The sequence below is a fragment of the Microcebus murinus genome, chromosome 9 (assembly GCF_040939455.1).
Source record: "Microcebus murinus isolate Inina chromosome 9, M.murinus_Inina_mat1.0, whole genome shotgun sequence".
Taxonomy (NCBI): domain Eukaryota; kingdom Metazoa; phylum Chordata; class Mammalia; order Primates; family Cheirogaleidae; genus Microcebus; species Microcebus murinus.
Window position 1 is genome coordinate 20,600,655 of NC_134112.1, and position 26,220 is coordinate 20,626,874.

General features: G+C 44.9%; 1 protein-coding gene across 3 annotated transcripts in view; it reads left to right on the forward strand.

The window, feature by feature from the left end:
* The first annotated feature begins 14,660 nt into the window (after positions 1 to 14,660).
* PDE1C (phosphodiesterase 1C) overlaps positions 14,661 to 26,220 on the forward strand; it is a 521,012-nt gene continuing 509,452 nt past the window's right edge. For all 3 annotated transcript variants that reach the window (XM_076006325.1, XM_076006322.1, XM_076006323.1), the window contains exon 1: positions 14,661 to 14,801. In XM_076006325.1, the coding sequence (XP_075862440.1) occupies positions 14,717 to 14,801 (85 nt within the window). In that variant the 5' untranslated portion in view covers positions 14,661 to 14,716. The remainder of the gene's footprint in view (positions 14,802 to 26,220) is intronic.

Here is a 26,220-nt window from a genome sequence, read left to right on the forward strand (position 1 = left end):
TCCCTTAGATATATTTCAATTGACATGACTATGTGAAAATTAACACATAGGTGCAACTTTAATTTTGTGAGTGTATACAGAAGTGTAAGAGTGTGTGTGTGCAAATTAACATTCATTGAACTGAGGCCACATCAGCCTCCCTGTGCCCTCCCCCGCTGGGCTGTGCTTCAAGCAGGGAAGTGTGGCTCTGTGTCATGACATTCTGGGGGGCCTTTTATCCATCCCACTTACTGTTGACTTTGGGATAGTAAAAGGAATAGTTGATTTTTACTTACTATGTTCAGGTAGCATAAAAACTACACAAAATTGAGAGAAAATACTTTTAGTCAACATGAAATAGGCTCAGTTGCACACTATCTTAAGAAAAAATTGTCTGTAGGAGCATTTTCACTTTAGAATCCACTTTGTAACTTTTCACCTTTCATACCCAGAGGGGTCCCTGTGGGGAGGAAGAAAGTGCACTAGACTGGTTGAAGACCAGCGTTCAAATCCTGCCACTTACGGGTGCCATGACCTTGGGCATATTACTTAACCTCTCTGAGTTTGTTTTTCCACTTGAAAAATGGGGTCATTCTAGCTGCTCACCGAGTTTTGGCAAATGACATTCTATAGCAGAGTTTGGCCTACTTTTCCAGTTTTGCCGCCTGTGGCCCAGTGCCCTAGTGCGCTCAGGATGCAGGAATATGGGCCACTTGGGGATCATTCCAGGGGTCTGGAGGAAGTGCCTCTGACTCTTCCCAGCTGGTCATTTTCCCAGTGATGGCTTGCCCATTTCCCAGATGGCTCCAGTCCCTCCATGTGCTGGCTGAAGGGACAGGATTCCACAGCACCCAAGGGCTGGATGCCATCACTTGGAGAGTGTAACAGACAGCTTGGGACACCAGCTGAAGGGGCTGGGGGAGGGTAGAAGGGCGGGCATGGGAGCAAAGGAGGAGCAAGAGTCAGGTAGAGGTCACCAAGGACACTGGGGTCCCCTGGTTATCTTTAGGTGCCTCACCGGCCATGTTTCTTTTCTTTCTGGCCAGAGGCAGCGGAGGAGTGCAGCGCCCCGGGGGAGAGCATGGAGGGCACAGCAGAGCCAGGTAAGCCACATTGTGGAGCCAGAGTGTTCAGAACCCTCTGGGCCCTCTCCTTTCCTCTGCGCTTGCAGTAGTAAGGGAGCACGGAGGTGACCAGCACCATTAGTTCTACTGAAATGTTGAAAAACCAAGACTTGGAGCACTGTCCAGTCGTGGCAGACCTAGGATTTGAGTCTCGTGCTCCCAAGCTGCAGTTCCGAGCACCTGGTGCCAGACCACACTGTCTCAAGGGAGTTTCCTAAGCGTTTCCAGCTCCTAAGCCCCAGCCAGGAGGTGGGCAATGTCGCCCTTCCGGCAGGTGTCTCGCCACACAGAAGGCCTCGCTGCCGGGCTCTGCTGTGTCTCCTTTTGTGGGAAGATACACAGGGAAATGTTGTCCAGATTTCAACGTCCTGGTAGCCAATCAATCACGTTGTGGGTTGTTGCCTTTATTCATGCTCACATGCTTACTGCCCTTCGCTCTGGTCACTTCTCTCAGATAAGAAGGAGGTGCTTAGTTCCTGGGGAGAAGAGAGAGACCGCAGGGTGGGGGAAAGAAGGCGCCTGCTTGCTTGTCCCCTTTCCCTTGTTCTGGGTCCTTGACATTCCACCCTTTTGTCCCTGCTGCCTTTCTATTGTGACAGCTGTGAGTTCCCTGGCCCTGGCATGAGTCCTGCCTGCCAATACAGGCCTGCGCCCTGCCAGCTGCTAGGTGACAGCTCAGCTGTGCAGACAGCAGCTGGCGAGCGCCGCCCTAGTGGGCAGGACTTGGAGCAGAGAGAGCCTGTGTTTTCCCAAAATACGGCTCCTGTGCTCTGGCTGCAGTGACCATTTGGGGTCTGGGGGGATTTTATCACACTCAGAGGAAGATTTGGTTTGGATTCCAAGTATCCACAAGTTAACCCTAGGTATGGGGCCCTGGGATCTGGGGAATGTTGCTAGAGACATTTCCCCAGCTCAGTTTCTTTCCTCATTTATGGTTAAGGAGCACTGGAGTCATTAAAAAAAACACAAAACTTTTAAAGGAAGTTTCTTCTGAAAGTTTAGGGTTTCAAAACAACTTTATAAAGGGTCGTGACACATTGGAAATGACCTAGGTGGTCAGGAGTCCTGGCGTCAGAACCACGGTAGCTAGTTGTGATGGTTAGAGCTATCCATTCCCCTCTCCAGCACCATCCCTTTATGGTAAGACTTCCCACCCTTCACAGACTACTACGCCAAATGAGATATTGTGTGAGGATGCACTGACATGCATACAGTGCAAAAATATCCTATTAATGACAATAATAGCAGCTGATATTTATTGAGTAGTTACTATGTGCCAGACCTGCTCTCAGCACCATTCATGTATTAAGTCATTTAGTCCTCACAACAACTACAAGAGGTACCATTATTATCCACGAGGAAACTGAGGCAGAGCCCAAGGTCACACAGCCAATAAGAGCAGTGCCAGGATTCGACCCTGGGAGACTGGTGCTGTTCATAGAAATACTTTACTGCATTAACATGGGTGTGAGTAGGATGAAAATGACATGAGTATGATTAAAGTAGAAATGACACTAGTAACGTAAAAAAATGCTGTAACTTTTTCTCATGCCTTTTTATCACTCTTATCTCAGAAAGGAGACAAGTGTAAATCTCCTTCAGGAAATTGTGGGCTGGACTAATGGCCCCATGTTGAGGTTCCTCCCATATTCTGAATTCCCCTCTGTTTTAGCCCCACATGAGATTATTATCTATTCATTTGCAGGTGGGCCCATGTAGACTCTGAGCTGCCTGAGGGCAGGGACTAGGGGGCCTCCTTCAGCCCTGACCTAGAGCCGGACCCTAGCAGGTGGACTGTGGAGCTTGGATGCTGCACCTCTGGGTACCCTGGATGTTTTCTCTACTGCTATTCTTTCTTCCCAGTCCTTTCACGTAGCAGGATTGTCCTCCCATCTGGCCAGAAGAGTCCCTGTGGAGAGGCTTTGGGGGTCTGTCTGGGTACCAGGGAAGCAGATGGGTAGTCCTCTGAGGGGCTGCTGACTTTGGGGTGGATCATCCCCATGAAGCTTGGAGTTTTCTCATTTCCACATGTGCAGCAGGGAGCTGGTGGTGGTCAGTGCTGGGGGCTGGTGCTAGGGGAACCAAGCCGACCTAAGATGCTTGGGATGGTGGGGTGTGGGAGAGGCTTGCAAGGTGGCTTAGGGTTCCCTCCCCCCAGGGACAGAAACCTCAAGGGCAGGGAACCTCAGGGCAGTAAACCTCAAGGGACAGTTCTGTATTCTAGTGGGGAGGGTGGGAAGGAAATGGGGGCTACCCTGTGGGCCCTATCCGGGACCTGACTCCTACCTGCTTATCTCTTTGGACTTTATCAAAAAAGGAAGAGGTTGAAAAACAGTAAGAGCTGGCGTCAAATGAGGGCATCTGAAACTTTGCACTCTCTCAGAAGACAAGAGATGAGACCTTGCAAGGTGGATGGAGCCCGGGGAAGGAGTCAGACTGGTCTCCATTTAGATCTCAAATCCACCTTCCTGTAGCTGGGCCCCAGTGTATTCATGTGTGAAATGGGAATTGTTGTGAGGGCTAAATGCAATTCTGTAGATAAAAGAGTCTGGCACAGTGGCTAGAGCACAGTATGGATCCCAACTACATAAGCTGAAAACAAAGAAAACCACTAGTTTGGACCCCAACTACATGAGCTGAAAACAAAGAAAACCGTCTAATCACTGAATAAATACCTCATTGTTATCCTTTTCCATATTCTTTCCAACATGTGGTCTTGCATTTCTAGCATGCTGCACAGTTCTGTTTTCCTTGTGATTTGCTTCAGTTGTCACACGTTTTGACTCAATTCCATATGCATGTGCAGTGCTGGGTATGTGTAAATGGCGTTGCTTTGTGCTTTGGAGGATGTCTTCATAATCAGAGGGAGAACTAATTAAGCCAAGAGGTGACACATGTGAAAAGAGGAAACCAAATGCTCTTTGTTGGCTTGAGAGGTATTGTTTTAAAAATTTGGTTTCCAAATGTATGTGCAAGAATGTATGACAATGAAAAAAGTACCTTTTGGTAACTTAAATACCTGACAAAAGCATCTCAGCATTAAATCATTAATACTCCCACCTGCTGCCAACTATAACTGCTTTCTTTTATCATGATAATACAGACTGTCTGATTCTCTGGTAGAGTTTTTGGGCAGCAGTGTAATCAACATCTGGGAAAACTTGATTGCGATTCTGAGATTTCAGTCATCTTGTCAATGCAGAGACTTTGTGCTTTCCCCACGGAGGAAGAAGACTTTGTAATTCATGATCAAGTCTGTAATCTAATTCTTTTGGCATCAGCTTGCCTTGTATGGTGATCGCACCTAATATTTTTTATAAAGTATTTATATATAAGGTGCTACATGCTGATGATATGGTAGTGGGACTTTTTCATTAGGTCCTGGTGTGATATGGGAGAACAAAGTCCCTTCTGAAAAGAGGATCCTGAAGTCCTTAGATGACGAATGTGAATTCTTCTTTTCTCAGTTGGTGGCAAACATGGACCATCTCGTCCTGATGCACAGATCACATCCTTGACTTAGAAGGTTGACATGTAATTTCCATATTTCCAGAAATTTCTGTATTTTCCAGAAATACAATATTCATGTATTTACTCATTTAACAAGTATTTATTAACTGCTTACTTGGTGCTAGGCATTCTTCCAGGTATTTGGAAACATCAGTGAACAAAACAGACATAGCCCTCGTGAAGTTTACAGTCTAGTGAGAATATGAGATTGGATGGGTCATGGATATGGCATAGGATGGTTTAGTTTAACATTTACTTTCAATTATAAAATATTTTAAACAAAGAAAAGTACCAGCAGTAATTTAGATATCTATGTCTATATTCATAACTGACTTTTAAAATGTTTCTTCTTCTTCTTTTCTTCTTTTTTCTACTTATGGGCATGGTAGCAAATTTGGAAGACACATACAAGAAGAAACTAAATTATAGCCAATGTTCTTGGGTGGGAAGCCACCAGGGTACAGCCCATCTGTGTGTGTAGGAACTAGGAAAAGTTTGAACTTGCTGGCTCTGGGAAACCAATTATCTATATGGTCCCAGCAACAGAATATAATCACTTTTACCATTTTGATGTGTTTTCTTTCTTCCTGTCTACTGTCTTCCTTCCTTCTCTCCCCTTCCTTCCTTCCTTCCTTCCTTCCTTCCTTCCTTCCTTCCTTCCTTCCTTCCTTCCTTCCTTCCTTCCTTCCCTCCCTCCCTCCCTCCCTCCCTCCCTCCCTCTCTTTTTTTCTTTCTTTCAATTGGTAATTTCTTTTTAATTCATAATTTAAGCAGGCAAAAAAACCCAACAAATAAAAAAACCGCATCCCTGGGCTGCATTTGATCCAGGTGAAACCACTCTGTAACCGCTGATTTAAACTTCTTGTCCTTGGCCTGCACTGTCTCTCTCGCTGGGCTGTTCTTACCTTCCTGTCTATCTTAAGTGCATTTTTTAAAAACACAGTTGAGACTCTGTTGTATCCTACTTCATAGTTTGTTCTTTTTTCTTAACATTTTCACCTGTGACATTTTCTTCAAAACACTGGCATCCTTATTATTGTCATCATTGTCAGAAGCCACATTCAAGATACAAAAGTGGAGGGTATGTATGTGTGTAGCTCTGTGTATCTCTGTGGGTGTGTGTTTGCTGGTGACAGGGAACATGTTTGCTGTCCGGTTTGAGGTGACTCACTAAGCGGGAAGAAAGTCCTATATGAATTTATCTGTCAGTGAACAATAGATGGAGGAGCATCTCTCTATTATAAGTCATTTTGGCAAATAGTTGCATCTACTCTGTGTTAGAAATCCCCCTTTGGGCTGCCCGTCTAGTTCCAGTGTTCTTGGTGCTCTTGATAATTCTGTTGCCAAGGTTGCCACTGAGAGGAGTTACATTCTCCAGGGATTTCAGAACCACAGTAAGAAAATCTAACTCCATAATTCCTTTCTTCATTGCTGGAAGGCTTGAAATGAGATGCACGTGTACTTAGCACAGAGCCTGGTGCATGAAAGGCAGCCTCACCAAGGCTGGGCCCCCCTAAGAAACCATGCCCCCTTCCTGTGCCTGAGTGCAAGTGCATACCAATGCCAGCTATAACCCGTTACCATCTGGGACTCATCGCTGCGCAAGTTGTAACCTTGGATGCTCTGTATTTATTCTAATCCCCCATTCCCCAGATCCTTAGCAAGCACCTTTTATGTGGCAAGTTTTGCTGGCCTACGAAATATTATTGACTGAATTTCTTTCTGCTATTCCCCTTGTCTCTTAACATACTGGTATTTTTATATTTCTAGATAAGGTATAATATTTATGTTTTCTAGTTACAGAGAGAAAAAAAACATATGTCACAAGATGATGTGATTGTCAACTATTTAATAAGTTATATTTTGGGCTTGCTTTCTAAAGCCAGAGCTATAATATGCTGTTAAAACTGTTTATACTCTTAAAACTTCTGTAAGTGACAACACTGACAGTAGGTTACATGAAAAAGAGGTGCTCTTTCTGGGGAAGATGGGCTTTAATTTATATCATGGTGGTGGCCTGAGTTTCTTAGATGTGAGCCAGGGCTTAATATTGAAAGGTTACAATCTGATTTCAGGGAAGATTATGATCTCAGTCCTTGGCACACAGGTTTTAACCGTGTCTGCACCTGGTGAGCTGAGGTCAGATTGCATCAAAACAGTGGAAAGGATAGGGTTTCAAAGGATCTGTATTTACCAAACCTTCTTTACTTTCCTAACGTCATTTCCGCAGTTTGGTGGGGCCACGAGACTAATTTCTGGCTAATGTGAGGTGGGAAAAAGGGATGTGTGTTTCTTTTCAGGCCTGGTCCCTAAAATCATTCTTCATGGTCTTCCACCTTTTTTCTCTTCCTTCATCTGCCAGCTAGATTTGGAGGATCCAGTGAAGGATTCTGAGGTCCTAGGTGCTTGTGGAACTAGATGAAAGAGCTTTAGTCCCTGAATAATTCCACAGAACAAAAATCAACACCCTGCTCCCTCTAAAATCTATATTGGGCTTTGTAATGAGCAAGAAATAAACCTTTATTGTGGTGTTAGGCCACTGAGACTTTGGGTATTTGTTACAGAGGTAGTTCACAAACTAATGCAGAAGTTGCACATAGTAGGTGTTCCATAAATATGAGTGTTTTTTTCTCTTGGTCCCAGGAAGCACAGAAGGGCTGAATCCTCTCTAGGAAGTCTGAGGTGAGAAGAGGTGATAGGGGATGTCTAAGCCAAGCCCTTGAGAGAAGGTCAGGAATCGTGCGGGAAACCACATGCTTGGCCGTTGGCAACTAGACACTGGCTCCTGACATTCCCCTGAGGATTAAGCCCAGGTGCCCACAGTGGTCTTTGCTGGCCCCTTCCCCTTCTCTGTCTGGCTGCCCCACTCCCTTCCTGACCGTTCCCATCTCCTGCTTAAAAGCATTTCATGCTTCCTACTTGCTTTGGGAGGAAGTCCAAACCTCTCTCTGCTCCCCACTTTCCCCCAAGGTTCTGTAGTGCCTTAGAAGCCAAGGTAAAGAGTTTTTACTTTATTCTAGGGATTTTCCTAAGTGACAGGGAGTCACTGAAGGGTTTTAGGCAGAGGAAGGACATGACTTTTATTTAAAAAGGTTCCTTGGCTTCCAGGGAGACAGTGGCTTCCAGGGATAATGCGAGCTGGTCGGGAGGTGAGAGGCTGTTGTAAAGCTCACCTGGGAGGCAGCGGCAGCCTGGACTAAGGAGAGGAGTGGAAGATGCCAGATGCACTGTGGGAATAGTTTTGCCAGGACTTAGTGGCAGCTTAGATGAGGAGGACAGAGGGGACAGTAATGACTCACAGGTTCCCGATTTGGCATAGAGTGGCTGGAGGAAGATTTACAGAGACAGCACCCTTGGAGGGGAAGAGTGAGGCTTTGATGATATTCGGGAAGGACTGTAGCTAGGAATCCAAAAGTGCCTGACTCTGAGGGGCCGGGTGGGAGCAGCTTTCTTTCAGCCCAGGCTCCACTCACTGGGCTCTGCATTTGTCTTGGCACGGGGCTGCTTTCACCTGGGGTAGGGCACCCTCTCCTAACCCTCACAGAGGTGCCATATGGTCTCTTCCCAAAAGAGACTCTGGTGCTGATGAAACTCTAACCAGTCAGGTAAGGAATTCTCCTGCTATGGGGACAGCTGGAAAGAGGGTGGTAAAGGTGGCTTGGCCTAAGAAGCAGTATGGAAACATTATCCCCAACACCTTGAGGGAACTCTGGGGGAGGAATAGGAAGATGATTAGTTCAGATTTGGAAGAATCAAGGCCAAGGTGGCTATAAGACCTTCTGAAGAAAAGGGATATATCCTGTTGCTCAGGAAAGCAATCTAGGCTGGAAATAGATATTTGAAGGTCATTAACAGAACCATCAAGAGTTAAGAGGATTGCTCGGGGGAGAGGATGGGAATGGAGTGAGAAAATAAGAGGTTCCCTGGTTAATACCAACAGAAAAGGCATTGGCCAGAGAGCTTGAAGGAAAACCAGGAGCTAGCTGTGCCCTCGGTGCCCAGCGAACAGAAGGCATCTGAGTAGATATAGCTGGGTCCCCAAGTCAAACGCTGCCCAGCGGCCTGGAAGATGAGGACCACAGCACAGCTACTGAATGAAGCAAAGTCACTTCAAGTGACTGAAGTGCCACAGAATGGGGAGGGTTATGGAAGCTGGGTCTTGTGGGTGGATGAACAACTGAGAGTTCTCTGAGCCAGGTGGCCCTGGGCAAGCTCCAGAGTCCAGGCCTTGAGTTTCTGCAGCTGTGTGATAGAGACCTAGAACCTCTGGCCTTATTACTCGTGGGGTGGTACTCTGGGGCCTCAGACCCAAGGGTAAGTGAGCTTTGAGCCAGTTCCTCTTGACTCTGATTATGGATGACCTTGAGCATTCTGTGTAGAATAGAGAAGCACAAAAGGAACCTGGTATACTAATGATGACAGTGATGTTAAAATAATAACATTTATTGAAAGTTTACTATGGTCAGGTCTGGGGTCTTTAACATACATTACTTCATTATAACTCACACATTCCCTATGAGCTAGGTATTATATCTCCATTTTTCAAAAGAAGAAACTGAGGCTCAGAGAGGCTAAGCAACTAGCTCAGGGTCACACGGCTATCAACTAGAGGAACTTTTTGTCTCATTTTATTAATTTTAAAAGTTTTTAACCTAGTTATCATGGAGCTGTGTTTTGAACTGGCTCCAAAACTCATCATAGAGAAAGATAGAGGGTGAGAGGAGAGAGGGAGTCACTGACAGAGCCAACTGTCCTGCCCCAGGCACATCACATCCTGGCCACACAACATTGCACTGCACATCTTTATTCATTTCCTAATTCATAAAGCGTTTTACTGAGGGCCTACTCTGTGCCAGGCACTGTGCTGGGGCTGGAAGACTCAGTGGCCTATCCCACGAGGAGACCAGTATGCAAACAAGCAGTGTCAGCGTGGTGTGTTGGGGTCCAGTGGAGGCTTCGGGTAGGGTGGTCTTCTTCCCTTAGGAAGGTCAGATAGGAAATGCTTTCCAGAGGACCTAGGACATCAGTGGAGACATGAAAGATAAGGAGGGATGTTTCTAGGCAGACCTGGTGGGCTGAGGGGAAAGAACATTCCAGACCTGATATTCTGGATTATGAAAAAGAAATTAAAGACAGTTGTTTTGGTCTTTATCACTCCCCCTCACCCCCTGCAGAATGTCTCCACTTCTAAAAATCTAACTTCAAAAGCTATCAGAAAATTCTCCCCAAATTCTTAGTGCAAAAAAGAAATATAATTTATTGTACTTGCTACATAATGTTATGGGGAGCGCATTGGCCTGGGGATGCTTAGCTATTATTTTTTGAGACCCTGAAGGCAGATACTGAAGAATAGTGACCTTGACAGATGCACTAATAATATATAAACTCAGAAAAAAAAGTTGAAGAATGAACAGGAGGCCAGCCTTAACACAAAGAAGAATTGCTTCCTTGTGGAAATAGAATTCTGTAATCTCCACCAGGGACTTTCAGGTATCTTTTTTATTTCAGGATATTATAGGGGTACAAACATTTTGGTTGCATATAATGCCTTTGTAGCACCTTTTTCAGGCCTCATGCATGTAGGCACTTTGTTTTATCTCCTCCCCATCTGTCTCTGCCATTCTTGGGTCTAATTTACACAAGAAACAAAGATTGGGCTCTAAGGAAACAATAAGGTAGAAGTAAAATGAAACCAAGAAGGGTATTGGTGGGGGCTGAAGAGGAACTGCATCCATCGACACAGACTCTCTGTGACTGCTCCCTCATTCTGACACCTGGTTCCATGGATTGTTCTGGGACTTGTTCTTCCTGTAAACTCTTTAAAGGCAGGGACTGTTTCTTGGTTAGCACAGTGCCTAGCACATAGTTGGCACTCAAATAAATGTTAGTTTAATTTTTTATTTTCCCTGTTCATTTCTTCCTTCTTTATTTCCCTCCTTGAAGGGAACTTGTTTGGTACATTAGTTAGGACTCTTGGTTGTAAGCAACAGAAACTCACTTACAGTGGGTCACTCACAAAAAGGGATTATAGTATAAAGGTATAGCATGTAGGTATAGGGCATCTCATGGAATTTGGGAGGAGCTGATTTTCAGATACCAGCTGGAACTGGGCCTGGAATATACTGCAACTTTCTCTTTACCTCTCCCAATTCCTATTCCAGCAGCAATGGTATTCATTAGCCAATCTGGGACCCATCAATTACAGCCAGAGGAGAAGAGCTGCAGTAAAGAAACTTCATTGCTTGCAGCCATTTCTGTGATCATGTGTATGGAGGGGGCCCTTCCCGGAATTTGGGGTGGTTGTCAGACAGCCTGATAGGTGTCCACAGGGTTGTACATGATGCTCTTATTGGGGCAACTTGAGTTTACAATTCTTGGACCATTGGCTGCTGGGAGAATTCTTAGCTTCCTATCTGAGAATGGTTGAAATGCCTTAATTAAATGCTGGGGTGTTGTTCTCTCTGGTATGAAAAATAAAGTTATTTTCTTAGAAAGTATACTTTTTACACATATATTCTATATATAGAGTCTCATCTTATAGATGTTAAAAGTGAAAAACCAATGAGCAACAAGCACTTGCCATTAATTCCCTTTCTCTTATATAGAAACATTCAGTAGAATCCACCATCAGATACACAAGAGGAATCAAAGGACAGGATATTAGCACCTAAGTCAGTGAAGTATCCTGCCAGATTGTTTTTTTAAATATATATATATATTGTATCATATATCATACATAGTTGTTATATTTTAAGAGCACCACTTGATCCTATGTAGGTATTGGGTTCATCTTCTACTCTATTGTGATGAAGACAGGATCACACATTACTTCTTGGGAGAAATTAATCTTAACCTAAATTGTTTTGGCTAATGACTGGATCAGTGTTCCTTCTTCTTTCCCTTCTTTCCTCCTTTCCTTCCTTCCTTCCTTCCTGCCTTCCTGTCTTCCTTTCTTCCTTCCTCAAACATTTTTTGCTGTTCCTTTCTTGTCAGAATACATTCCAGTAGTTTAAAAAGATCAATTCCTTTCCAAACCCAAATTTTAAAGTAACTATAATAAAACCAGAAGTCATCCAAACCTTGACAGATATACGGAATTCTTACTCTAATTTTAGGGATCAGCAAACACTTTGTGTAAAGGGCCAGATAATAAATATTTTTGGCCTTGCAGGCCATATGGTCTCACACTATGCCTTTGCAGTGTGAAAGTAGCCAGAGATAATATGTAAATAAATGAGCACAGCCATGCTCTAATAAAACTTTATTTGTTGAATTTCATATAGTTTTAATGTGTCACAAAATATTATTCATCTTTTGAATTTTTTCCAGCCACTTAAAAATATAAAAGCCATTTTGAGCTTGCAGACTATAAAAAACAGGTGATGGGCTGGATTTGGCCTGCTGACATAAATTTGCTGATTCTTGCTCCAACTACCAGAGCAGAGGATTGACACATCTGCTTGGCTGTCTTGGTTCAGTTTTCTTACTTCATAGGCTCTCTTGAGGGGGCATTTATGAAAGAGCAAGCACAGCAACGCTTCTTTTGATCTCATTCTTTAACTCATTCTTTCTTGGCTTATGTAACGTTAGCATTCAACTGTGCTTGGTTTAGTGTAAGAGCCCTGCACTGAGAAGGCTGCTTTCAGACTTTGCACTTGAAGCGGTGCATTTAGTGGTTCTGTAGGTGTGCAATCTCTAAAACCAGGGAAAGAGATAATGATTCTGGGGAGAAGCAGTTTAAAAACACTTATAATTATTCAGGCAAGTTATTTTTACCAGACTTCAGGGGATAGATAAATGATCACATTGTTTTTATGTTTATAGGTTATATTTCAAGAAGCTTTTCTGTTGAGAGTGATTAAATACTAAGTTTTAATTTCACTCACTCAAGAAAAAAATTTCTATTGCAATAGACTTTTTTTTTGATAATTCACTACAGGAGACTGTATAACTCAGGGATTTCAGGCTCCTCATTTGAGGACTTATTTTGGCACGAAAAAAGCACATGCTTCAGTTAAAGGTTTGGGAAAGTGGGAGAAATACAGAGAAATGGGAACTATAAGAAACTTTAAGCAGTTACTATATTTAAAAATACATAATACCTATAATATATGTAAAAATGTTACATATAAAAATTCTCTTTACTTATAAAGTTAATGGTGATAACAATGACTGAAATATATTACTGTCATAGAGAAGAATTTTCCATGGTGTCTACATAATGAAACTTGGGAGTGAGCTGTTGATTGCATTAAGTGATTGCCCACTGTGTGCCTAGGTTTTACACGCTTATTCTCACTTAATCCTTATTGTAAAAGGAGGAAAGTGAGGCTCAGGGAGGTCAAGCATCTTGCTCAAGGTCATGTAGTGGGCAGTTGTGGAGCCAGATTTCAGACCCAGGTCTGTCTGTCTGTCTGTAAAGCCCTTGTCATGCCTCCACATCGCAACCAGTTCTAGACATGGGCATTACAGTCTCTCGAGGATGGTTTTGGAGCACCCCCTGGCTCCATGCTAAGATGTACCATTTTGTGTGGCACCAGGTTTGTAGCACACATTGCCTTTATGATTAATTAATCTTGCCTCTGACCTAACCAAAGTATCAATGTGAATGTGGCTCTAGGTCTTCCCTAAGAGAACTGAAGTTTCAACTCACTCTGACATAAATCCATTTCTTTAAATTTCGGGGACAAGCATTAACCTGGCTTCCACTGGACTTGAGACTTTCATGAGTCCCCTGAAATTGTATGTAGAATACTGCACGTGTTTTTGGAGAGGCGTTCTCATTTTTATTAGATTCTGAAGACTTGTGGATGCTTCTAAACTCAGTTGGAACCAATTAGGAATATACCTGGTGCACTCTTACTATTGGCATATGTTTGTTAATTGTGTCAAATTTTATAACAACAAACGAGGTTAAATTAATTGTAGTCTCACAGTAGCCTGAGCGTAGCACTGTCCTTCTACATGTTACACTGGGTGGACTTCTCTGTGGGACTCAGCATTGGTCTCTTTTTATGGTCTCAGCCCCTGACACAGAGGACTGCAGCTGTAAATCTTCAATAACTGCTTGCTGGTTGGAGGGAATAATCTTCCCTGTGTAAACCTGCCTAATCAGTTATTTCAGGCACTGGAAAAACCAATGACAGACTTGGCGTCATAAAGTGAAACTTCTGCGTCCAGTGTCTGCAGCTTCCTAGCTGTAGCACCTTCCTCAGGCCCCACTCAGCCTCAGTTTTTTCTTCTGTAACGAGAGTTAGTTATAGGACTGGTAAGATCTCTCCCACCTCCGCAAATTCCAGGACACTATCACAGTTGGCAAACCCAAATTCGAAAGAACGGGACAAGCTATGTGAAATGGATTGTAAGGGGCGCGTTGTAAGTTGCACATCTTAGAGCCTCCGTGTGAAAGCGCTCGTCCACGAATGAGGGTTACCTGAATAATTACCTTCCGGGCAGCAATTTCATCCGGCCTCCAGGCTACTTCTGGGGACAGCTGTTAGGAGGAAGTGGGCGTGGCAATTTTTCCTGACTTCCTTGTTTGGAGTAAACTTTGGCCACGCCTGATGGCTAAGATGTTTGCTTTTCCGTCTGTTGATGTGCTTTTTGGAAGCACATCGTCGGCCTGCCAGAGAAAACATACCTAGGAGGAGCACGACGCCAAATCTCAGCCATTCCCTTGGGCCCCCAAACGCCACTAGCGCCCAGAGGGGGAAGGAGAAGCTGAGGCAGAAAACAGACGCGGCTGCGGCGCGCGGGCTTCAGCGGCGTGCGGAGCGGAGTGTCCCCGGCGCGGGTTTCGGCGCACACGCACCGGCCCCCTGCACACGCACGGGCGCGCGTCGCCTCCCTTTAGCAGCGCTCCTCTCGCCGCGCCTGGACTTGGAGTGCAGATGGGGCAGTGGCGGCGGCTCGCCGCCTCCGCCGAGCGCCGGGCGTGTTAGTCGACCTCGGTGCCCGCGCCTGCGGCCGGCGCGCGGCGCTCAGCGGGCGACGGGGCTGCGGTGACAGCGCGGCGCGCGGGCACGGGGCTGCGCGCCCAGCCGCGGGGGCACCCCGGGACGTCGCTGGCCGCGCTGCGCTGCCCCTACCCGGCCGGCCGAGCCATGACAGACGCCAGCAACAGGAAGGAGGGCTTCAAAAAATGCCGGAGCGCCACTTTCAGCATCGATGGCTACAGCTTCACCATCGGTGAGAACTTTCCGCCCCCAGTCCGACTCCCGGCCTGGGCGAGCACCCTTTCCGGTGGCGGCGAGCGGGGTGGTCAGCGGTCGGGCCGACCCCGAGGGCGCTCGCCGGGAGGGAGTCCCCGGGAGGGAGCCGCGGCGACCGGACCGGGAAGCCGCGCTCGGGGCTGTCCGCGCGGAGCCCTCGCCGGCTCCGACCCGGCATCCCGCCCAAGCTGGTTTCTAGGCTCACACCTCACCTGCTGTTTCCTTGCTGCGATTTTAGTAACGAAAGCCGGGAGAGGAGGGATAGAAACGGGGATGGAGACAGAGAGATGGAGAGATGCAGATAGGAATACCGAGGGGGGAGACAAAAAGTGACAGAAAGACGTGGACATGATAGACACTTAGAGAGAGACAGACAGACAGACAGAGACTGGCAGGAACATCTAGACAAGGAGACATTAATAGAAAGACCGGGTTAGAAATACGGAGACAGACACCAATCCAGAGGCTAATAGAATGATAGAGAGGTGAGACAGTGATAGAAACAGGAGACATTCAGAGGCTGAGAGACAGACACAGATTTAGAGAGAGAGAGAGACATTGATTTTGAACAATAGTTTCTACAGAAGTTGAAACAAAGGAAAAAGATACACGTAGAGAAAGAGAGAAAGAGAAAGAAAGAAAAAGAAAAATGCAGGCAGGCAGGGAGGGAGGGAGGGATAATATATCATGTTACTAAAATATTAGGGAGAAAGCTGTGATGTTCCCGAGCTACATGGTGGGGTTTTCCTCTCCTGTCCTGTGGGCTCCCAGTGGCTCCTATTTTCTTTCCTCCACAAACCATTCACCAAGAGGGGGACCACAGAGAGCTGGAGGTGTCCTCAGGGGGCAGGACGACAGGGCTGACTCTCTGGAGGTCGGGCATTTGAAGAGAGAGGTACTTGACACTTACTATTGGTTCCATGCTGTAAGTGTTTGGAAACAACTTGTCAAGGGGATTGCCTCCACATCTTCCGGGGAGGTGGGTAGAACCCAGTCCTGGGTGGTGCCCTGGAGGCTTCCTCGCTGGAATGTCAGCCTTTGGAGAACAGCAGGGCGGAAGCAGGTGCCTAGGAGCTTCCCTGGGATTCCTGCTGCCCAGAGCACTCAAGTTACTGTGGCCTTCATCTGAACTTAATCCAAAGCCTTTGACAATGAGGGGGTATATTATTTCGCTTTTTGGTAGGCTATGTCTGCTTGCATGTGTAGTGAGAAAGTGGAGGAGCAAGAAAAGTTCGAGAAGAGGAGCTCGTTTTTGGGCCACTTTTGCTTTTAATCAACTAGTCCAGGGTTTGGTGGGCATGGACTGAACATTTGTCCTTCCCCAAACACGCCATGTCCCACTCCTCAGAGCCTTTGTCCATGCTGCTCCACTGTTCCCGCAGCCAGGAATGCCATTCCCCTGCCAAGCTCAGCTTTGAGAAATTCTGTCTGTCCTTTAGATGCAGGCTCTCACTTGCCACCTCCTCCACTCTCCATCCTCAACAGAAAGAATTTCTCCCTCTGCAGTCTCCTACCTAAGCCCTGGACTGCTCTAATGGAGCTCACACTGTGCCTTCAGTCAGTTATTTAGGCACCTGCTGATGGTTCTCATGGCATTACAAATTCCTTAAAGACGAGACTGTGCTTACTTATCTTTCATTCTCAAACTGGGTGATGTTGGGTGCTAAGGAAGTGTTTGTAGAAATGAATTAAAGGTTCTCAAAGTTAAAAGTGTTCTATTAATAGGTCATTGTCATGTTAATATTGATTTTCTTAACTCTCTGTAAGAAAACTTTCAAAATTAATTTTTAAGTTTTATCTGGTAGTTCCCACAAGATCTTATCCTCCAAAAAGTGTGGCATCCTAAAATCCAGGATCATAATGTGGTCCTTATCCTCCCAACACCTTCCTTCCCCATTAGAAGAGATGCTCTATCAGATTGGTGTGGTCTGGTGGTCAGAAAAGATCCCCAAAGTGAGCTGGTCACTTCTAAGTGAGGTAGCTGCCAGTTTATTTCAGGTTGCTGGGCATTTATTCATTGACTTTTTCCCAACTATCCTTCCCTCCCTCCTTCAACAGATGTTTATTGAATTTTTTTTTTTTTTTTTTTTTGAGACAGAGTCTCGCTTTGTTGCCCAGGCTAGAGTGAGTGCCGTGGCGTCAGCCTAGCTCACAGCAACCTCAAACTCCTGGGCTCGAGTGATCCTTCTGCCTCAGCCTCCCGAGTAGCTGGGACTACAGGCATGCGCCACCATGCCCGGCTAATTTTTTATATATATATCAGTTGGCCAATTAATTTCTTTCTATTTATAGTAGAGACGGGGTCTCGCTCAGGCTGGTTTTGAACTCCTGACCTTGAGCAATCCGCCCGCCTCGGCCTCCCAAGAGCTAGGATTACAGGCGTGAGCCACAGCGCCCGGCCCTGTTTATTGAATTTTACTGTATTAAATGATACAATTGAGCACAAGGCCTGCCACATGGCAAACATTCAATAAATGGTAATTGTTGCAATTATTCAAGGCACTAAGCTAATATTATGGAGAGTTATGAAGACTTAGAACCTGTATTGAAGGAATCTGTACTCTTGGGCTCATGTGATATGTTCATACATAACCATTTTAGAAAGTAGAAATTAGTAATTGCCAGAGAGACATTTTAGAAATTTTAGGTCAAGATAGATGTTTTAGAAAATACAGATAATCACAAAGAAAGAAATCATTGATAATTTTGTCACCCAATGCTATACTAATATTTCTTATATATACTTCCAGTAGTTTTTTGCATACATACCCTTTTTTTTTTTTTTTACAAAATGCAATCATAATGTTTGGAAATCTATTATTTAATAATATCTTATTGGTTTTATTTCATGCTATATATATTTATTTAATCAATCTCCTATCATTTGCTATTTCGGTTGCTTTTATTTTTTACCATAATAAACAATGCTAAAACACCAAATCTTTGAGTACATCCATGAATATTTGTAAAGGCTACATGTCTAGAAGTGTAATGGGTTGGTCCAAGAGTATGAACATTTTTGGCAACTTTAAAACATATTGCTTACCTGCCCTCTAGAAAGATTTGCCAACTTATACTCCCACCAGCAATGCTTCAAGGTATTATATCTACATGCTGTCATGCGTGCTGGGCACTATAATTTTTGTAGAAGTTGCTAGTTTGAGAGGTGGTAGGTGGTATCTCAATTCCATAAGTTATTTTAGTTATTTTGTAAAATTACCTTTTTATATCCTTTGCCTATTTTTTTTCCTTTGGAGGAGTTCATCATTTATCATTAATTTTCAATCATTTTTAATGTATAAAATATATATTTATTATAATATAATGAATTTATTAATTACATATAATATATAATTGCAATAACTATGTAATAATTATTTTAATATACTATGTATTAATAATAATTATAAACTTAATATATGCTAATATGCATTATATATACACATGTCCATATGTCTCTTTGTGTGTGTGTATATATATATATATATATAAATATGTGCATAGGGTTACTTATGATGGTTTGACTTTACAGTGGGCTTATTGGGATGTAACCCCATGGTAAGTCAAGGAGCATCTATATGTGTATGTTTATATATAAACACTTGTAATTGCTGTCTGTCATGTATGTTACAAGTATTTCTTCCAAGCATATGGACTCATATCAGTGTGTGGCACTTAGGACTTGCTTTAAAAATGGACAGCTTAATGAGTGAGATGTGCACTGTTTGGGGGATGGTCACACTTGAAGCTCTGACTCGAGGGGGCAGGGGGGCATAGGCAATATACGTAATGTTAACATTTGTACCCCCATAATATGCTGAAAAAAAAAATGGACAGCTGTCTCGTAGCCCACACCTGTGGTTGCCAGCTAGTCATGCCCTTTAGCAGGTGGAGTAGGTGGACAGTCACTCTCCTACCATGTGAAAGAAGAATCCTGATGAGGTCTTGGCAGCCCCCCAATCTCTCCCTTCCTCAGGTGTCTGACATTCTATCATTAGGCATTACCACCTCTTCTAGTCTGTTAATTATGAAAAACTTCCAGGTCAGAGGACTTAGTAAAGGAATTCACATTATGGTACTGGAGACTAAAGAGATTCTTAGAGGTCCCCTGTGAGGACAATGGGGACCTTGGGGGTTCTGTGTGTGGGGGTGGGCGTGAGCCACTCCCATGGCAAGGTCACAAACAAACTCTTCTTGGAGGGCTCCTGACAGAACTCCTCTCTGCCGGATGCGCTGAGGCTGAGGGGAGGCATTCCCTTCTCGTTCTGATTGGGCAGGGAGAAGGTTTTGGCTATGGTTCCCCCTAGGAGTGGTATTCTCCAAGGGTGTTTGGACATTTGTGGGGCACTTTTGGTGGTTGCCATGCTGGGGAATGGGGCACATTCTCTACAGATAGTTAGTGAGCCGAGGCCAGAGGGGTTACATTCTGCAGGGAGAGGAACAATGCTGCAGTGTGAGGAACTACGCTGCAGAGTGAGGAACTGTCCCAAACATCAATAACACCCCCATTAAGAAACCCTGCCAGCGTCCCCTCTGACCCAGCGTACGGCCAGCTGTAGGCACCCTGGGAATGAGGTCAAGGCTGCTCTGAGAACAGGCTCCTCACATCCGGTGGCCGTGAGCTGGGGCTTAACTCAGCTTATTCTGTCACCTTTTACAGCTCTGAAAGGTCACTGTTGGGATCCCCATTTTAGGAGATTAAGCTGCTAAGACTCACAGAGGAAGTAATTTGCCAAAAGTCATGCAACTGGGGAGTGGCAGATACAGAGGACTTTCTCTCTGCTTGAATCTTGGGACTAGCTCAGCATGGGGAAGTGGGGCATCTGGGAGTTTGTCAGGTTGGCTGAACCAGCCCAGGCTGGAGCAAAACCAGAAAGAAGAGGGACCATTGCTGGCAGGGTGGAGTTGCTGCGCCTTGCAGGAAGATCAGGTGGAAGAAACAGGTTTATTAATCTGCCTCTCAACAGGTGCCCTCAGTCCTGTGCTTCGCTGTCCCAGTGCAATGGTTTTGCTTCCCTTTTGTATAATTTCCTGAGGTCATGAAATGGATATGTGGCCAAGAAACAAGACTGTGCAGTTGAATACATGCCCTATCCAGAAATCACTGTCATTGATCCTTCATGATTTGAAAGTTCTGTCCCTAGGAAACCATTGAACTTATGATTGTAGCAGGTGATTATACTGATGAGCATTAATTGCAGGCCATATGTAGAAGTTCAGTGTAATTTGACTCTGGTGAAGGTCCTTGTAAAGGAGAATTTGAATACAGAGTGAATGGTTGTAGAGGGGGAGGTGCAGTGTTTGTTTTTCAGAATAATTTTTCTTATCTTCTGAGATTTGGGTGTCTGCTGGGGTTTGTATTAAGTGGATTCACAGAGTCTTACTTTCTTTCTGAGGCTACCTGAAATACAAACACATAAACACCTCCCCCCTGAAAAGTGAAGCATGTCTGTAAAAAACAAAACCACTTTTTTCTTGTTGAACCACCTGAGCAGGTACCCCCTTGGTCTCCTGTGATCCTCCTCAGGGCTTATTGTACGGATGAGAAAATGGGGCTCAGGGAGGGCTTGTCATTTTCCCTCCTCTCCTCAGCGATGGCCTCTGGGGTGTCAGAAGCTAGTGGGTAAAACTATAGGCTGGGAGAGTGTGAAGTTGGTGGGGTACATGGCAGATAAGCTGTTTCCTTCAAAAAGTCAACCTAGTGGTGTTGTGGAAAATTCTAGGCCTGTACGGAAGAAGTGTTGCTAGCAGAGGGATGTGTTTCCTATAGCAACCACCACTGGCTCCCCTGCCTATGTTTCTCTCCTTGCGTTGTCCCAGAGGAGGAAAAACAAGGGGCCCCTAGAGGGCAATCTGCAGCCCCAGGAGCTGAGAGTGAGGTTCCCTGTCCCACCCGTGGACTGCTGGGGACGGGGGCCCAAGCTGAGGGGAGGAGGCCTGCTGGTAGAAGCTCCTCTCAGAGGGGATGGGGCAGCAGGGCTCTGTGGGTGGCCAAGGCCAAGTGTGACTTGGGTGCATGCACTGGGGGCATGGCCCACTCTCCCTGCCGGGCACAGAGCCCCTGGCCTCCCTTGGTGCATTGGCTGAGGACTTTCTCAGCCCAGATGGTCTCTGCTGAGTGTCTTGTGTGTCTGCCGTCTGCCTGCTTGTCTGTCTGGGTGGCGGCAAGACCTCTGGGCCTTGTATGCCTGGTTGGGGGTGATGGTGGGGAGCAAAGAGCCCAGGAAGGATACCAGGTGAAATATTCTACAGCCACATCCCAGTATCATGGACTAGTTCCTTCCCCCTCTTATCATCTCAGAGCCAGAGTCAGGTGGAGCAGGGCGTGGGGAGAAGTAAGCAAACTGTGCCTCTCCGTCTCTGCTCTGTGGCTCATCCCTCTCCATTCTGCATCCTGGGCAAATCACTTCATCTCTCCGAGCCTCAGTTTCCTTATGTATAAAATGAGGAGTGTGATCCTTCGTTATTGAGCTGTGGTGAGGATCAAGTGAAGTTATGCAAGAAAAAATTGCTCTATTAATTCTAAAATGCCCTTCAAATGCTTCTTATTATTAGGGCAGAGTTAATACTGGTTAAGGTTCATGTACACCTCTTCACAGCATTTGCACTTCAACCAAGAGAAACCAAGTCTTCAGCCTGAGGAATGAGGCTCTCACAATGGGGTTGTAATTGTCTGCCAACAATTGGAGTGTACAGTTTTAGGGGTGCATGTCACCAGAGGTCATCTTGTCTGGGAAACATTGGGCTTTGGAGTCACACAAAGACTTATATTATGACTATCAGGCAAGCCATATAGTTTCACTGAGCCTTGAATTCTTTCTCTGAAAAAATGGAGCTAGAAACACCCTCCTTTTGGGTGAAGCATGGCCAGAGGAGTGAAGGGCCATGCACAGTGCCTGGCTGTCTTACTGTGGATGCCCACTCAGTGTCCCTTCCCTTTGCCTAATCATACGGCGAGTATAGCTGACACTGGCTGGGAGTGGGTGAGGGTCAGTGGTGTGACCTGGAGAGTTGTGGGTGCACTCTGTGGGGTGGGCAGCAGGGTGCCTTGTGCAACTGTGCTGGCCCCTGACACCAGAGCCGAGTGAGCACTGGGTACCCTCCTCTCCTCCCAAGCCATGCAGAGTTCCTGGCATGTCTACCCAGCCTCCACAGACCTGGACAGAGTCTACCTGGGCCATGGGGAAGTTGGGGGTGGTGGGGAGAACAGCATTGCAGGAATGACAGTTTTGAGCTTGGCTTGGAGATTAGCCTGGGACACAGCAGGAAGAGGGGACCAGGATGGTTAAATCGGACTTAGTAGAGTCCAGAGCAGTCTCTGGAGTTACACACTTGGGGTTCAAAACCCAAACCCCATCTTCCTGTTGCTCTGACCTTAGAGAGGTGGCATTGCATGGCTAAAGTTAAATGTCCTAAGCTGTAAAATGGTATCTGTCTTCCTGGGTGGGAAATAAAATGAGATAGTGCAAGTAGAGCTCCTAGCAGGGCTGACTTATCCATTGGGCACAGTAGGCATAGTGCTCAGGCCACAATATTTTTAAGGGCCTATTAAAATATTTTAATTTCTTTTAAAATTAGAAGAAAAATAGACTTTTAGGTCCAATAAAAAGTTGAATAAAATGTCTTAATTTATAATAAAGTTTTGATGAAGCAAGATGAATAAGCTCTAAAGATCTGCCATCCAACATTTTACATTTAAAAATGCATAAGGATCTTGTGTTAAGAAATCTTACCACAAAAAATAACAAAAAATTAAAAAATTATAAGAATGTATTCTTCTTCATACCAGTGCAATCCTAAAATATATTTTAAATTTTTAAAAATTATTTTTTTGTGGAGGAAGGGGACACAAAGGCAAATGTCTCATTATGAAAGTCATAATGTGGCTCTAGCTTCTGGTACAGGGCCTGGCACATTCTAGGTACTCAAATTGTTAGCTATTATTATTGGTAAGTTAATAAATATTTGCTGAACATAGCACTGAACTTGGCACTGTGAAAGGATAAGGGGAGCCAAGGGGAGAGAAAAGCACCGAGTATTGGAAAACACATAATGGATTTAGAATTGGGAGATGGGATTAGGTTCTTACTAACTTGCTTTTTAATTCTGGGTAAGTCGCTTAACATGAACCTCAGTTTCTCCATCTGAAAATGAACTGGTTGGATAAGGAAATCCCTAGGATTCCTGCTACTCCCAGAAGAGGTGAACTTTGAGTACTGATGGCCATACTAGCCTCCACAGAGTGGAGGAGGTGCAGGGTGAATGGCTGAGTGAGGTGCATGGAGGATTTCTGGTGAAGGATGCTTTGCAGAGTTCAGAGCAGAGAGAAGGCTGATTACATGTAGAACTAATGAAGAGCTCAGAGTTGAAATTATTTTTGAAGTAAGTATACTAGGCTTTGTGTATACAATTTTGTATAGTTTTCTTACAGCCAAGTTTGATAACCTATGAGCTAGACTCAAGGAAGGACCAAAGGCAAGTCAATGCGTGTAGCTGCCTATATGCTAACTATTAAATCCCAGTGGGGAATGGGAGACTAGCTGGAGATTTCCAAGTGTTTTCTTGCCTGCAGGGTTAGCTCCATTCTGATGTGATATGAAACCTTTATGACTTCAATTCTTGTTACTAGATTTGTTTGTTATGGAGAATAAATGTAATAGATAATAGGTACGGAAGCACCTCGCATGGGTTCTGTTTAGTAAATGCTAGTTGGATTTGAGAGGCAGTTTATGTAGAGGTTAAGAGCATGGATTCTGGAGTTTGACTACCTTTGTTGATTTTTTTTTTCTTTTTAGAGATAGGTCTCTCTTTGTCACTCCAGGCTGGAGTACAGTGGTGTGATCATAGCTCACTGCTTGAACTTCTAAGCTCAAGCAATCCTCCTGCCTCAGCCTTCTACTAAGTAGCTGGGACTACAGGTACACATCACATACCTGGCTAATTTTTAAAAAAAATTTTTGTGGGGATAGGATCTCATTATGATGCTCAGGCTGGTCTCAAACTATAGGTGTAAGACACTGAGTCTAGCCCTTGGTTGAATTTTGGCTTCACAGTTTTTTAGTTGTGTATTCTAGGACAAGTTCATTTACAGATGGAAAAAATGAAGCCCATGTTAAGTGACTTACCCGGGATAATAAAGAGCAAGTTAGTAAGGACCTAACTCCAGCTCCCAATTGAGTCCAGTACGTGTTTTCCACTACTTGGTGCTTTTCTCCCCCAGCTGCTCCCCCTGTCTTTCCACAGTGTCAAATTCAGTGCTAAGTTCAGAGGATTAAATGAATTAATACACACCAAGCCCTCAGTATAGTACCTGTATATAGTAAATTCTATATAAATGTTTTATTATTATATATTTATAATGTATACTCATAATATATTTCCATAATATTATTATTAACATGAAAATAATAATAACCAAGTCTGAGTCCTGCTTGATCAAACACCCATATATACTGTTGCTTGAAAAACTGTAGGGATGACCTTGGTCTTCTGCTTTCTGTCGTTCGAAATTGGCATTTCATCTGTCCTTGGATGTTAGTCTCCTGTACGGTTGTTCTTGATGAATCCATGGTGCCATTGGTGGACCTCCAAGTGTCCCCACTTCCTCAACCCAGATAATCATCTTTTAGGATTTGGTATGTTACTTGTGATGGTTTTGCAAAGTGAGTCCCCCTAACTTCGAGGCCCTTGTTAGATGGGCAGCTCTCCTAGGTGGGGATGCTCTGGGGGAAAGGAAAGGGATGCAGAAGACCTGGGCTATAGACCCAGATCTGGCGCTTCCTGTCCCTGTGGCCATGGGAAAGAGCACACACTTCTCTGAGCCCCAGGCCCTGCATTAGTAAATGGGCATAACTGTTCCTTCTTTGTGGCGTTGCTGGGAGGGTTCAGTAGGATGAGGAATGTAGGCACCAAGCGCACTCTAGGTGCCCAGTAATTGGTAGCTTGTTGGTTGTGATGATGGAGAGACTTTGAAAACTGGGAGTGGGCAAGACTCCCAGACCCACAGCTGCCTCCCTGGATAGCGCTCACCAGCCTGCCCCTGGCTGCCTCCAATAGCCTCGGCCTAAGTCGCGTGCAGGCACGGCTGCCAGGCTGTCTTTGTTTTAGGTAGGATTTCCTACCAGGCTGGGGATCTGGAGCGCCTGTCTCACCCCAGCCAAGTGCTTCCAGCTGGGTCTGGGTAATTGGTGCCAGCTGCTCTGGGGAGAGCTGGTTGGCACTTCCTGTGCTGCTGGCAGGCGGGCTCCGGAGTACAGCAGGAGCTTGGCCTGAGAACCAGGCCTTCCCCGAGGGGCCCTGGGCAGGTGTGGAGGCAGAGTTGCTAGAAGTTGGTTTTCACTTGGTGGAAGGCAGTGTCTGCTGGACAAAGATCCAAACCACTCAAGACTTTGCCCATGAGTTTTAGGTCACATGTGCTCTGCCAAGGTTTGTTTTCTCTGAGAAGCAATCACACCACAGTAATTGATTTGCCAACTCCTGCCCCTCCTCTCTGCTTCTCCAAACCGCTGTGCTTCTTCTCTTCTTGATAACTCCATAGGTGGCTCAGCTATGATTCCCTGGACTTGGAGAAGAAAATAGGAGGATCCACCACTCTGGACTTGCCTTCCTAGTAACCACCAGCATGAGAAAGGGCCTTTTATAAATAGTCTCATTCAGCTCGCGCAGGTCGAAATTAGGCAGATGGAGAGGTACTTGCCAAAGGTCACACTCACGAGTGAGGGCCTCAATGCAGTTCAGCACCAGGGCTCTTTTTTGGTTTCATTTTGAGTTTTTGATTTTGCTGTGTTGGACCTGCTGAATTATATTTTTTATTACCCAGACATCTTGACTCTTGGAGATTATCTCAAAAAATTATTGTGGTGTATATGGTGGAAAGAATATTCCTTTTTTATTTTGAGACAAACCATGGTTTGAATTGCTGAGCTGTGATGTTTATCATTTATGAGATATCTGACCACTTTCTTTACCGTTCTGAATCTTACTTCTTAATCTTGTGAAGTAGGAATGTTATCACATATGATATTACATAGAAAAGTGCTGGCCAAATAATAAGACCATTGCAGGTGCTTATAAAAATATTAGTTCTTTTCCTTTCTCTTTCCTCCTTCCCTACTTCATGCCAAACTGAAGGTATTTCAGCTGGCTTAGATGTTTGCCGTATAATCACAAAGTATGGGAACCCTCTAGCCCTTTGGAAGTTTCATCTCTCTGAGAGGGCCCAGGAGAAAGCTGGCATTGTTTTACTCTGTCTTTGAGCCCAGGAACCCCAAATTGACATAACAGGATTTAAGCAGTGAGTGAAAAACTAGACAGATTTCTATTTTAAGTTTCCAAGAAAGCCCCACTGTATCTAGTGACTCATCTTCCTTTAACAGCTGGAAGTTACTTTAGCTTTC